This window comes from Leptonychotes weddellii, chromosome 8 (assembly GCF_054177405.1).
Source record: "Leptonychotes weddellii isolate Sample4059 chromosome 8, ASM5417740v2, whole genome shotgun sequence".
Classification (NCBI taxonomy): Eukaryota; Metazoa; Chordata; class Mammalia; order Carnivora; family Phocidae; genus Leptonychotes; species Leptonychotes weddellii.
In genome coordinates, this window is record NC_138376.1 from 55,520,341 (window position 1) to 55,535,326 (window position 14,986).

Below are 14,986 nucleotides of genomic sequence, written 5' to 3' on the forward strand. Positions count from 1 at the left end.
TCATGATCCTGGAGTCCCAGGATCAAGTCCCGCATCGGGCTCCCTGCTCAGTAGGGAGTCTGCTTCTCCCTCTGACCCTCCTCCCTCTCATGCTCTCTGTCTCTCTTTCTCTCTCTCTCAAATAAATAAATAGATTCCTTTGAGTATTTGGTGCTGCTTAAGCTCTCGAGTTTCTAGCCATATTTCAAGCCATTTCATTCACATGTGTAGCATAACAATGTTTAGGAAAGTTGAAGAGACCTAAAAAATGTACCATAGTTTTTACCAGCATGAGTTTCAGAGAAAGTTCTTAGGGACTCAAAATTGTTTGAATTGTTTTCAGTGACTGGGTAGTATTTTTGCTTGTTTATTTTTGAAGGAAAAAAAATTTCTATTCAGTTAATCATGGCAGCTTACTTTAGAGAACTTTGGTGGGACTAATTCATATTCATGTTTAATTATCTGAGAAGATCTTTAAGGAAAGAATGATGGAGAATTTGTATAATAAATTTAATTTGTTGTATTTATTGCATCAGAGATTGGTTCCAACTGACTTTGAAAAATTACTGCTTTTAAAGTTGACCTCTTCCTGTATTTTATGTTGCGTATTTATCAAACTTTTTCATGTAGGCATTTAAGAAAATCCTTTTGTTCTCACGAGATTGTCTGATTAGCCTGAGGTCATTGGTGGTGTGATGAGAGGTTTTGCAAGTTCATGAATAATAATCTTAGTCAGTAGTCAGAAATAACAAGTCAAACAAGATATTTTAATGATGAGCCTCCTTAGAGGAAAGAGTAGACAGCTTAAGAACTTTGTTTTGGGAAGGAAATTAAGGTTTCCTTTCTCATAATTCCACACTTTCTTTAAATGAAAAAATATAACTCTAATAGGATTTCAGACTTCATGATTCCCACTGTATAGACTCTCTCAGTTGATTATGTCCCATGGTGCCATGAATTATAGATAAGGCCTTTCCTTCAAATATGATGTTGCCATCTCTGAGTTGACAGCCAACTGACATCTATTATATGTATTATAGTGAAATTATTTTTTAAAGGGAACAGGCAGAGGAAGGAAGAGACTTATTACTCCATGAAAATAGAGAGACACAAGAAAGTAGACCTTTAAAAATGTTTAACCAGGGGTGCATGGGTGGCTCAGCCAGTTAAGTATCCGACTCTTGATCTCAGCTCAGGTCTTAATCTCTGGGTCTTAAGTTCAAGCCTCGCATTGGGCTCCACACTGGGCATGGAGCCTACTTTAAAAAAAAATTTTTTTTTCATGTTTAACCACTTATAATCACTTTTGGACTATTTTTAGACATACATTTTTCTGTTTCTTCAAGTTTTAAATTATGGGAAGTCTGAGGGGACAGGGAAGGTATGACAGGCATTTCATTATTATTTGTTTTTTCAAACACTTGGGTCACTACTACCTATGAAGTTATTATTTCTTTAAAATAGCTCTAACGTATTCTTGAAAGATGACTTTTCACAAAATGAACTTAAATGTGAAAGTCCATTTCTACTGAGCCTGAGAAAGGAAACACTTTTTTTGTCAATGGAACTAAATGTTTATTTTATTTATTTATTTTTTTCAAAGATTTTATTTATTTATTTGACAGAGAGAGACACAGTGAGAGAGGGAACACAAGCAGGGGGAATGGGAGAGGGAGAAGCAGGCTTCCTGCGGAGCAGGGAGCCCGCTGCGGGGCTCGATCCCAGAAACCTGGGATCATGACCCGAGCCGAAGACAGACGCTTAACTGAGCCACGCAGGCACCCCAGGAACTAAATGTTTATGACAACAAATAACTATGACCTCCTAGACTTCCCTCTGATCAATGCAAGGTGAAGGGAAAAGGTAGGGGTTCAGCAAACTTCCACAACATTTTTATTCTCACTGAATCTTCTGAGAAGAATAATCACTCACTATCTTCAATTCCTAACCTGTCCAACCTACTGCTCCCCCACTTCAGACTCTACTTCAGACCCCACTTCCACTGAAACTGCCTTGCTAATTCCTACTCATCCTTCAAGAGCAGGACAGTAGCCAATTTGAGGAATCTTTCTTTGCCCTCAGCTGCACTAAGAGTTTCTCTCTGAGTTTAAGGCAACTTATACTTACCTCTATCCTTTCACTTATCATAATACTGAGAAATATGTTTATGTCTGTCTTTCCTACTAGATAAAGCTTCTCAGGGTCAGAGACTGCTTTTATTTGTCTCTGTATTTACAACACCTGGAAAAATGCCAAGGTCTTAAAGACATTCAGTAAATCTTGTTGAACTAACCAAACCTACTCTCAACTCAAATTTTAGTGGAAGAGACAACTTGCCAACAAACAATTGAAATATAATGAGGTCAGTTCCATATAAGAAGTGTGCATAAGGGGTTATAGGAGATGCCACACCTCATCCTCTTTATGATGTCAAAAACTAAACTGTGAGGAAATGGGTCCTAAAGTCTGAGTGATATTATGGTTTTCCATGCAGGAAAGAATAGAATCAAAAATAAAAGAACGTAGAGAACGCTGAACCATATACAACACTCATTATTGATGATTTGGAAGACCCCATACCCTGGCTGATCATGTTCTTTTTCTCAAGATCTTAGGTTGTTTCCCTGGAAACCAAGATCTCTGGTACTCCCCATTCTTGAGAGTTAGCTTATACAGTCCATTTGTCCCACCTGTCTACTCGGAACAGTGCTCCATGTGGAAACCAATGCTTGGCCTTTTTGTGAATTGAAAATGACTGAACACACTTTTCTTGTTAAAATGGCATAGGCCATCTAGTGGTCTGATAAGGTGAGGGACCCCTGTCTTTGCCAGGAGCCTATCTTCCCTTAAGATCAGTGATTATTGAGAGTCTTCTTGTTTAATCCAGATACTCCGCATCTAAAATCTTCAGTGGGCACAGAGGTTTCTACAAGGGAAGAATCAGCAGCCAGAACAATTTGGTAAGGAAGATCCTGTATAGAATACCCTGGCTGAAGTACTCCTCCTAGAGGAGCAATTGGGGTTAGGAGTCAGTAGTTGGGTGCCTACAAAACACCCTGCCACTTTGACCAAACATATATCTTGCTGTCAAAGAGGAGAAAGACGTGTGCCCTCCAAGCCAGAAAAGTCAAAAATGAAAACGTGATTATGGTCGTGGAAAACGTCTGTGAAGATTGGAGGAAAGGAGATAGGGCAGCTAGAAGAGTGGGAAAAGACCTCTCCCTAGAAGGAATTATATTGCCTTTTGCAAACATTTATCCAGTATCCTGTATTCACTCTGATGAATATGCAAGTCCTGTCTTCAAGAAGCTTACAGTCAAACTCGAGAGACAACTTTGTACACCAATGCTAACCAATGTAGGCAGAATGGGAAAATGGACTTCTGAAGAGAAAGAAAAAAATCTTTTCTCCTTAGAGACACTTGTCTCTGAAAGAAATGCTGCAAGTAATGCCAGTGGAAACTAAAGAAGGACTGGTTATCTTAAAAAAAAAAAAAAAAAAAAAAGGTGAAACGGGAACTCCAGGGAACTGGGTTCCAACCATTATCTGCAGACAGGTCGCTATGCCTGGAACTATGCAGTCAGTGAGGGTTGCCCCAGTTGAAGGGAGGCCTCAAAGTGTGACAACTTTTATAGGTTCCTTGGGATAGCATTAAATACAAATTTCAAAAGTAAATTATTTTTTCAAAAAATTTATTTATTTATTTGACAGAGAGAGACACAGCGAGAGAGAGAGCACAAGCAGTGGGAGTGGGAGAGGGAGAAGCAGGCTTCCCACAGAGCAGGGAGCTCAATGCTGGGCTTGATCCCAGGACCCTGGGACCATGACCTGAGTTGAAGGCAGACGCTTAATGACTGAGCCACCCAAGCACCCCTAAAAAGTAAATTTTAATGACATTAAAAAAAAAAAAGTATAGTGCAATGTGCCCTAGTGCCAACATGCATGGAGCCCAGGGAACTTGCTGCAGTTTCTGCACACGGAAATAGCCTGGGGCTCATTAAAAGTGACTCTCACCCAGGGCTCAAGGGAACAAATGCATTTGAGCAAATACAGAACGCCTGAGACCTTCCTCCTCCTGGGAAGTCATAAAAAACAATGACTTTTGGCCAATGCTCTTAAACCAAGTGCACCCGAGGGGCTCCGCTCCTCCAAATAGAGGCCTCAAACTGCCTTGTGGGCAAGACCCCCAACATCTGCAACTCCCCTGTAGAAAGCATCTTTGTTTAGACAATGTGCTTGCCTGCTTTATTGATATGCAGATCTTTAAACAATAAACAGGAAAAGGCCATTCTTTTTCCCCAATAAGGCAAAGATAAGTGGGGATTGGCTATAGACCAAAGCTGATAAATAAAAGGGGTCAGAGAATAGTCCCACTGTCACCCCCATCCCACTTTGCTGAAAGCATTACCCAACTGCCTCTCTAGAAGCTGGGCTGTGGCCTGCGGGCAAAACCTCAGGAGCATTTGTTCTACTGAGTAACCTACCTTTAGATTGACAGCAGAAAGCAGTGAAGTAGTATCTGAATATTGACTGACAGTGCATTTGGTGACGATAAAGGGCTGAGGGAAACCCTATAACCAGTTCTATCTCTTGCTGTGTAGCAGTGTTCATCCTACTAAATCACACTATGCTTGTAACTCAGTGGAAAAGTATCTCTCATTTTGGCAGATCTGCTGTACCATGTCTGCTTATTCACAGTGAAAAACGCCATATTTTTAAGAAAATATGAAATGCAGAAGTGAAAACTATTTTAGAGCAAATGATTTTAAATAAAAAGAGGTGAAGTTTGAATACTCATTTTAAATGATTTTAATTTTATGAATATTATGTTCCAACTCAAAAAAGAATATTGCACAATGTTTTTATATCACAATTGTTATTTTTCTCAATCTCTATAGTGAGATTTTGATAAACATGGTTGACTTTGGAAATAACACAAAGAGAATGTCTTAATTGGCTAAATAATTTCAATAACCTGTGAAGAACTGAAAGCAAGATACTACATTCATATAAAAGACAAGTAGATACCCATAAATTCACTTGGCTGTAGTGAAAAATAATAAACTTCTCATGTACTTAATAAAACTTAAAGGAGACAAAATTGAGAATGCTGTGAAAATACAATGTAACTCCAAAATTTTTCAATGCACTCTTTTGCTTTTGAAAATCCATTCAACTGCAAGACTTTTAAGAATGTCTCTATCACACTGAAGGCTCTTATTTTGGAGAAGCTAACATCTGATGTTTTTTAAACAAAATCTAAATAAATACAATCTGCACCATTAAAAATAACAAAATCTGTGAATGTTAAGGTAAAATTGCCCAAATAACATAAATGAAAAAACAACACCAAAAAATAAATGTATTATATCATGGCACCAATAAACATTTCGATTCAAACTTACTAATCTACAGCATTTTGCATTTTCCCTATGTAACAAACACAGTTGTTATCATATAGTTATGGAGTAAATGTTGAAAATTTAAGACAATAAAATATTAGTGTTCACTAAGCAAAGTTAGTTCCATGAAACTCTCCCAATTTTTATGAATTTATTACAATAACTTTTATTGTTTTTCCTCTTTGCCTTCTAATTAGTATTTTTAGCAGGGGGATAGCGCTGGAGTCCAAAGGTGGATATATGCCTCAAGTGCCAGTTTGTGTTGTTGTTGCTGTTTTTAACTCCCATTTTGCATTTTTGTTATTTTTAGAACTATTGCTCATCAAATTCATGAACACGCCCAACTCTTGCTATGTTTTTTATTCATTTCCAGGAAAATTCAACCGCAGCATAAAGAGAAAGGATATACACATATTGCATTGTGTGATCCAACATTTATTCTTGCTCTGCCACTGATTTTTAGAACCTGTGAATTATTTCAATAGCGCCGGTATCTTTTTTAATGCTTAAGCTAGTAATTCTACATCATGAATTTTTTGTGTGTGTGGCTGTCCTAAGAGAATTAATTCTTCACATTTTGTGAACATTCTAGGCATCTAACATCTGGAAAATGTATCCACTATCTTCATCAAGCCTTAAAATTTTATGAAATACTTGAAAAAAATCTGCAGAAGATACCTCAAAAAATACTCTCTTATCAGAAAGAAAGGGGCAAAATAATGGATTAGTTCAGCTGTTGTACCTTAAACTGGAATCATTTCAGAAAATATAATTATTCCATTCAAAACTGATTCCCTTTCATATTGGTGATTGGAGATTTACTTATAATAAAAGATACAGAAATTATGTGAGTCTAGGATGGTGCCAGGATTGCACATGGAGGCAGTTTTTTCAATTGGATGTGGATATTGGGATAGGACTATTTATGATCTTGTTTGTTTATTCATTAGGTAAGGATATAACTATTTGGTGTTTTCACTTTTCTGTTAATTTTTAATCTTTTATTTCAGAACAATTAACTTTTTATTCTTTATTAATTTTACTCATTTGTCACTCAGATTCCATTTGGGTTTAAACAGAGGACTTAATCCCAGCATGAGCAGAAAAAAGCTCAGCATCCATCTAAGTGACTCAGATAGCACCACCATCCTTACTCTGCATTGCAAGTACCAAATTTCATTACAAATTCAAGAGAAATAAAAACTTCAGATCCAAATAGACATAAATCACTTGTAATATCTTAAAGTCAAGAAGTAAAGTCTTATCCTCTAGCCTTTTCACTATTCATGTACTAAAATTCCCAGAAGTTGAGAAAAAGCTATTTTCTTCAAATGCTAATTTGTGATTTATCAGAATATTTTGCCATCAGAAGTATAAACATAGGCAAACAGGGAACTTAACTGTGTGTCAAAAAAGATAACAATACAAGATAAAAACCCTTTTCTACTTGAAAATGTCATTACAGTTCAGAAACATTTTCAGAAAACAAAACTCATAGCAACAATTTTTTAAGTTTTCACACATACACACTCTAGTTTTCTTAATCATTAATCAAAAGCCCTGAAAGATATGTGATACATTGACAATCATTCAAGCTAGGACAAGCCTACTGTAGCATTTCTTTTACTTACAAAAATCAAACTAATTTTCCATAAAATATAGTTAATTTATAATCTACCAAATATGATTACTAATTCCACAAAGTATAACTTAAAACCTTCCAAAGTTACATAGGAGAGGACATTCAATTAATTTTTCTATTCCAGAGACTCAATGTAGACTTGCCTCTATGGGTTTGTAACCTGAATACAAACTGTCAGCTGGAGAAATGGGCCAACAGTGTTACTTGCTTGGTTTTCAGTTATCCATGTGACACTCAGAAGCATTTTCTTTAATCTTGGTAAAGTTCCATCATATATGATTTCTGCATTCAGAAACTGATATGTCAACTCTTCATTTATCTTTAAAGTTATCTTTTTAAAGACCTTATTGAAAACATGTCCACATTAGCAAAGTCTTTTTAAAAACCTGTGTTATTAGGGTTTCAAGTAGACTTTAGATGCACATTTTCATATAAACCTAAATTCAACAGCAGCTCTGATGCTGAGAGTTGAGTATTGCATGTTGTGCTTTTATCTTTAAAGAATATATTCTGCAACCTACACGCTGTTATGAAAATCTATCCAAATCCTATTAAGAAAAAAAATGTTATCTATCATGGGATTTCTCTTACCATTTTTTTTTGAAAGATGCAGATATTACCTAGGTCAGTTTTTTATTTTTTGGGCTTTCATTTGGGCAGATTGTGAGAAATATCTTGATACACAGTCCTTATTATAAGTCTTGTACATATGAGCAAACAATGCACACAGAAATATAATTGAACTCTCAGTCGAAGCTATTCCCATAACCCTTACTGGTTAAACTTACATATCTCCTTTTATTAATTTGTTCCATATGAAATTCAATTTATCCAGGGGTTTTGGCACAGAACACTAGATAGGGCAACTTTAAAAACTGGCTTTACGTATTTAAAATTAAACTCTTACATCAACATTATTTATTACTGTTGAACCATGATCAGAATCACAGCATTGTTACAAACAATAATAAAACCTCTTCTAGAATCTCCTGCTTCTGTTTTATCTCCTGAATTTACCCCGGGAAATATGCAGAGTGTTGTACTTTCTTTTCCCTCAGAAATAAAAAAGTGATGAAGGAAAATAATGATAGGTTCCCGTTTTGAATGCACCAGTACCAATACTTTGAAGAACTGACAGTGTACTCTATAGATATATGTGCCATAGACTATGAAAAAGGAAACACTTTAGGAAAAAAATCACATTATAAAGTGTATTATAAAAATAAATTACATAGCATGTGCCCATGGACCTAAAAGCTTTGTAAAAGGAAGAGAAATTTATTTTGACACAAAGATTTAATTGCTCTTGCTACCTATTTTCATATTATCAGCAATGCCATTTTCAGCTTTTACATTATTATATCCTCAAAAAAAAAATCACTGGAAGTAGAAAATTATTTCCAGTAGTGATCAGTAGCATGGAGGACCTTAGTGATGATGTAGGGCTGTAGAAATACTACTCATTCAACAGGGATTCAGAGGAAGTACACACACCCAGTATGTGCTTGGTTTACCATTTCATCTGGAGTTCATACGTAACTGGTGAATGACGATGCTTTCTATAAAGAAAAGAAAGATATAGCATTTTCAATTAAACTGAAAAATCAGTAGTTTCTGTGAAGATCAATACCACATCATTTCACTAAAAGACTGTAGATGTTAAACAACAAAACAAACAGAAACAGGTACATGAGCCCAATAGCTTTCCCTGCAGTTCCTCACTATTCTTGGGTAATTTCTTTATATTGACATATGTGCTTTATTTCCAAGATTCTTAAAGTCTTTTAGATACAATGTTTAATATTCTAATAATTTTAGGTGGATTTTACCCAAGGAAAGAACTGAACACAAGGACATTAATTACTACATAATAAACCCCATATTGGGAAACCAGACTATTTTCTAGAAGTAACTCTATTACTCCAGTCATACTCTTTCTAATCTGAGCAATATTCACATATTTTTAATTTCTTTTTTTATGTGTGTGGATTTGAGTTTTAATAAGGAAATATTCATTGTTCTTAAGTCACTAAACACAGATGATTCACATTTATCTTGGACTGCTTCTTTTTGCAAAATTATGTGAATGCCCTTTTTTTTTAAGATTTTATTTATTTGAGATAGAACAAGAGAAAGAGAACGCAAGCAGGATGGAGGGGCAGAGGGATAGGGAGATGCAGGTTCCCTGCTGAGCAGGGAGCCTGAGGTGGGGCTCAATCCCAGGATCCTAGGATCATGACCTGAGCCCAAGGCAGATGCTTAACCAGCTGAGCCACCCAGGCACCCCTTATGTATATGCTTTTAAATCTAAATTCATTCTTATAAAAGTAAAAAAAATATATACTGAGATAGTACCAGCCATGTTATGGGTGTATGATATTTGTATGTATTTGATTGATTTCATTTTTACCTTAACCTTTATGCCTTCATGAAAATGTATCATTTTTTTTTCCATTCTCTCAATCAAGGACTACTTATTGAGGCTCTCCTGCAGCCCATCACTGTGCTAGGCATGGAACTACATAAGTGATCAAAACGAGAAAGAGTCCTGTCATTGTTGAGATTATAAAGAAAAAGCAAAGAAATAACTAAGCTTCAGATGGTTTCTTCACCTGAAAAATGTATTACCTCCCTGACAATATATGGCAGTGTTGTAAGTATAGAAACTAATGTCAGGGTTTATCAATAACATGAGGAAATTTCCACCTATTATTTTCATTTTAATTTCAAATAATTAATATTTACATTTTATTTTTACTTAAGTAGTTAACATCTAAATAAACATTAATTAAAGCATATTACATCATAGACCTATAGATTTGTGCTAATTATGTACTGTGGATGGTCCTTTCTCAAAGTTTTCTTAATTTGGGTTTATTAACTTTACTTCACTTCATGCTGACCACTAGGTGGCGATATTTCCATTCCTTCCCTCGACCTTTTGATTTGAATTTGGGATAAAACAGCAAAGCAAAGTAAAATGAAATACATAAAGGTTTTATATACTTAATATGAAGGTTTTGTAATGCTTCTAAGACAGACATATGATTTTTGGCAATACTACAAACCCTTAAAAATCAACTCATTTTTCTCAATGAAAAATTGTTATAGCTCTAAATTTTTTCAACACCTAAAATATATCAAAATATTCAGGCAAAAACTAAAAACACTAATTAAAATATTATGTATTTAAAGATCAGGATCTAAGAATCAAATGCCACTTCCCACTCAACACTTTCTTTTTTAAAATTTCAGTAATAGTTTTCAAAGAGTCAAAAGGCATAGATCTCAAGTCTCCCTAATAGAATTAAAGTATCTTCCCCATTTTCCTCCCTTAAGAAAGCATAGAGAACTTAAATTTAAAAGAGTGAATTCCTGGGGTGCCTGGGTGGCTCAGTTAGTTAAGTGTCTGATTCTTGATCTCTCAGTTGTGAGTTCAAGCCCTGTGTTGGCTACTCAAAAAAGAAAAAAAAAGGAAAGAAAAAAAAGAGTGAAATCCAGAATTGTTCTTATTCTAGACGTAATTCAGAATGGGCAAGTATTTGTTTCCTTACCACAAAATGAGGGTATTAGAGATCATCTCTAAAGTGCCTTGCAATGCTAACATTTTGTGTTACTACTCTCACTTTGAGTATGCAAACCTCTAAATTCCTAGAGTTGCTTTAATCTTAACATGTTGCAATCCTCATAATCATAATAACTTTTCAGAATTAGAATTTTCAGAATTCAGAATTTTCAGTAATTGGGTCCATACATAGAAGAAACAATATCTTCATTGAACCGTTCATTTTATTATTATTATTATTATTATTATATTTAAATTAGCAAGCTTGTAATATTACATGATACATATATACATATATGTATATATATTAATGCTATTAATCAGATTACATTATTTCTTAAAATGTTTTTAAAGATTTTATTATTTGAGAGAGAGAGCACGAGCTGGGGGAGGGGCAGGGGGGAGGGAGAGGGACAAGCAGACTCCCCGCTAAGTATGGAACCCAACTGGGGGTTGGATTCCAGGACCCTGAGATCATGACCTGAGCTGAAGTCAGATGCTTAACTGACTGAGCCACCCAGGTGCCTCTAATCAGATTGCATTATTAAAAAGATTGTCTCAAAAATACTTGACAATGTTAACAGTTTATTTTATTCTACTTTAATAATAAAAGGGGGTATTTCAGGGGCACCTGGGTGGCTGAGTCAGTTAAGCATCTGCCCTCAGCTCGGGTCATGATCCCAGGGTCCTGGGATAGAGCCCTGCATCGGGCTCCCTTCTCAGCGGGGAGTCTGCTTCTCTCTCTCTCCCTCTGTGTGCTCTCTCTCTCTCTCAAATAAATAAATAAATCCTTTTAAAAAGAGGGTATTTCATATTTATACACATAAACTTTATTTAAAGGAATACAATTAAACCCAAATTATTTTGTTTTATACACATGGAGACATAGTTCACCTTGTTTCCAGAGATTGTGAGAAAAGATCTATATGATAGAAGATCTATTTTAATTGAAACTTATTAAACATATTTATTAAATCTGTCCTTGCTTATTATCTATGTTTTCCCCAAATCTGTAAACTGACTCAGAAAAGAATCATCCTGCCAATATACAAAATTGTGAGAGAGAAAAAATTTTGCTTTAAGCCATTAGATTTTGAGGTGACTCATTACACAGCAAAACTGTCTGATGCATACAGAGTCCTTGGTTGCTGGCAAAAAAAAAAAAATGCTTCAGGGATTATGCCATTAGTTAAGTTTTTTTTTAAAGGGCAGAGTTAGACAAACCATAAGAGACTCTTAATTGCAGGAAACAAACTGCGGGTTGCTGGAGTGGTGGGATGTGGGAGGGATGGGGTGGCTGGGTGATGGACATTGGGGAGGGTATGTGCTATGGTGAGCACTGTGAATTGTAAAAGACTGATGAATCACAGACCTGTACCCCTGAAACAAATAATACATTATATGTTAATAAAAAAAAGGGGGGCAGAGTTTCCAAGTTTCTCCCTGGTTTTTTTTTTTATGGTTTAATACAATAAAATAATTTATATATTTTACTGAAGTTACAAAGTTAGTGAGCAAATCTTATTCCATTTCTTACTCTGTCTTCATTTCATCTCAGAATTAAGACCCAAATATAGGTTATTTGGGGCCTCTAAAGTAACCTGAGTAAAATCAGGTATAATTTTCTATTAACTTTTCTCTTTTTACAGTTACCATTTTTCTGATATTAGTAATTTGTAGAGTATGTAACAGGCAGGTTGAGACCAAAGGCCATAATTTCCACCTCTATAAGCAAACTCAAAATAGCAAAGCACTTAAATTTAGGGCTCTCTGATGTGCAAACATTTAAGAACATCATTTCTTTTTTCCTAATTGGAAGAAGGAAAAACCTCTAAATCTTAATCAGCATACACATATGGGGACATTGGGTTTTTATGTATTTCTGACATTAACAGTTTACCGAAAGTACTTACACTTTCCTCTGTATGTTCCTCTCAAGTGTTATCTTGATATTTTCTCCTTAAGAAACTTTGGGTAACACATTAATACATTATTTGTGATTATGATATTATTGTGAAATAATGCTTCACAATAATATGAATTCATTCTTTTAGTACACTAGCTCTTAGCAAATGGTCCACAGAAAGGAAATTTAACATATTATCAATTCCTAATTATACTTGACTTCTGACCTTACTATTCATCCTCCTTTGGTGGTAACCCAAAAATACTGGCCAGCCAGATGACTTGAGATCCAAAGTTGTATATGCAAGCTGGGATTTGGGGAGAAATTTGGGGGAGACTCTCAAGTGCTAGAGTGGGGCAACATGGCAACAAATTGTGAGTCTGGTTCCTCCCAGGAGAGCTCCTTGGCTGTGGAGTCGGAAAGATGTACTCCCTGGAAAGTCAATGCCTTCCTCCCAAGCAATACATATGCTTATACTCTGCCAAACTCTCTGCAAGGGGACACTTGAGCTCTGAATTTTAAAAATCTATTCTAGTAAATGGGACAAGATCACTTTAATAGATAACCTTTAAGCTCACACCCTGAAGACTAAGAGAGTAGAAGTTCAACTTATAGTAGGACTTTGCGTCCACAAAGGAAGGCTATTTCATACACAGGAAACTGCATACCAAATTATACAGAAAACATTTCCTCTTGGATTTTGCATCAGTTTGGCTGGCTTATGACCTGCTTTCCGGGTTCCATGCCTCCCTACTCCCCATGGGCTCTGCCTGAAAGGCAGTGCCCAGGCTTAGAGCTGTGTTGTTCTTCCTCTCCACTACCTACTAAACCCCAGCTTTAATATGTTGTCCACATAGTCATTTATTCACCTGCAAAAATGTCCTAGACCTTTTAGAAAGAAGTAGGAATGCCTAGATACTGTTTACTTTTAAGGTTCTCATTTTAATAAACTGCTTCGGTATTCAGTCCCGTTATTATCACATTCAGAAATTAATCAGAGTCCTGATAAAACATCTGTTTTAAATAGGAAGTCCAATAAACTTCCTCTGTTGACTTGGACTTGTATTCCCTCTTTTGGATTCAGCTCAGCTAATTAAAAATACTTCCGCTAATCAGTTCTGTCATTTGCTTCAGGAAACTTTTGACCCAGATGATATACACTCTCTTGGGGTTTCTCAACCTTCTAATAGTTTATTTGCTTCCTTCCAAAACATTTCCCACTCCATCATCAGCCCAAATCATCCCCTTACCTCTACAGGTTGCAGGAATTACCAATAATCAGTTATGACTGGTAACTTCTTTTTTAGGCAAGCTAATCCTTATCTCTCAAATAGTTCACTGTTTCCAGATACAAGCAAATTGGAACTAATTATCATCCCACATATAACATTAACTATAAATAGGAACTCAACAGTGGAAAAATAGTTAACTATTTGAGCCAAGAATGCTTAGGTTCTACCCTTTTGGACACAGATGCTAAGTGCCTAGCGTTGATCTCAGTCTATGGCTGGCCACAAAATCACGTGGAAAATAACACTGTATGTGAAAGTTGGGAAGGGCCTTGTGCTTTTTAGATAAGGACAACAATATTCATCAAAGTACTGTTATGATAACTTTGACACATATAGTTTCTATGTAGATATCTTAATATCTCAAAATCCTTTGGCAGTATTATTTTGGCCCAGTGAGTGTGGGTATTTTAGTCTATATATGAATATATACTTTGCTTACTGGAAATTTTTTCATCATATGAAATAATGAGTAATGTACAGAAAATCTGGCATCATCATTAGTAAGATGGTTAGACATCTCTAAGCCTTTGGGCTTTCTTGTTTTGTTCTTGGTCTTGGTTTTGTTTTCATCTTTAATAAGAGAGATAATTATCTTCTTGACCTCTAAAGTCTGGTTCAGCTGTTACCAGCCCTTGATTTTGCAATTCTGACCATCATACATACATAACATTAGCACACGTAGAGAGGCCAAAACTATATTTGCCAGATAAGCAATTATTTACTAGTTCTTAGGAAAAGTGTTATGGTAGAATGTTTTAAGTTGCTTACTAAATAGTGAAGCCTATCATATTCTGACTATAAGGAGGAATGCCAGAATCATAAAAGGTTATAGCTAAATGCTAAACCATAAGTCAAAGTAAGGCGATTTGCCAAAGGTCACACAACCTTACTCTGGTCTCCTGGTTTTCAGTTCTAGCTCAGGTATCTAGGCATTGTTCAGCAATCCACTTTCTCTGGATGTTCACCTTAATATCTATCCTAAATCTGAAGTCTGCTTATTGGTGGTGGTGTTTGGTTTTTTAAAACAAGAGCCTCTCCTGACCTATTTTTTTAAAAGATTTTATTTATTTGAGAGAGAGAGAGAGCGTGTGAGCAGGGTGGGGGGAAGGTGCAGAGACAGAGAATCTCAAGCAGATTCCTCACTGAGCATGGAGCCTGATGCAGGGCTCGATCCCACGACCCTGAGATCATGACTTGAGC

The 14,986-nt window shown here is 35.8% G+C and overlaps 1 protein-coding gene across 4 annotated transcripts in view; it reads right to left on the reverse strand.

The window, feature by feature from the left end:
- Positions 1–4,773: 4,773 nt before the first annotated feature.
- Positions 4,774–14,986, reverse strand: part of FILIP1 (filamin A interacting protein 1) — a 171,724-nt gene continuing 161,511 nt past the window's right edge. For all 4 annotated transcript variants that reach the window (XM_081828557.1, XM_031024241.2, XM_081828558.1 and 1 more), the window contains one exon: positions 4,774–8,582. Coding sequence is in view for 2 of the 4 variants with exons in the window: in XM_081828558.1 (XP_081684684.1) it covers positions 8,542–8,582 (41 nt within the window). In the remaining 2 variants the exon portion in view is untranslated. The remainder of the gene's footprint in view (positions 8,583–14,986) is intronic.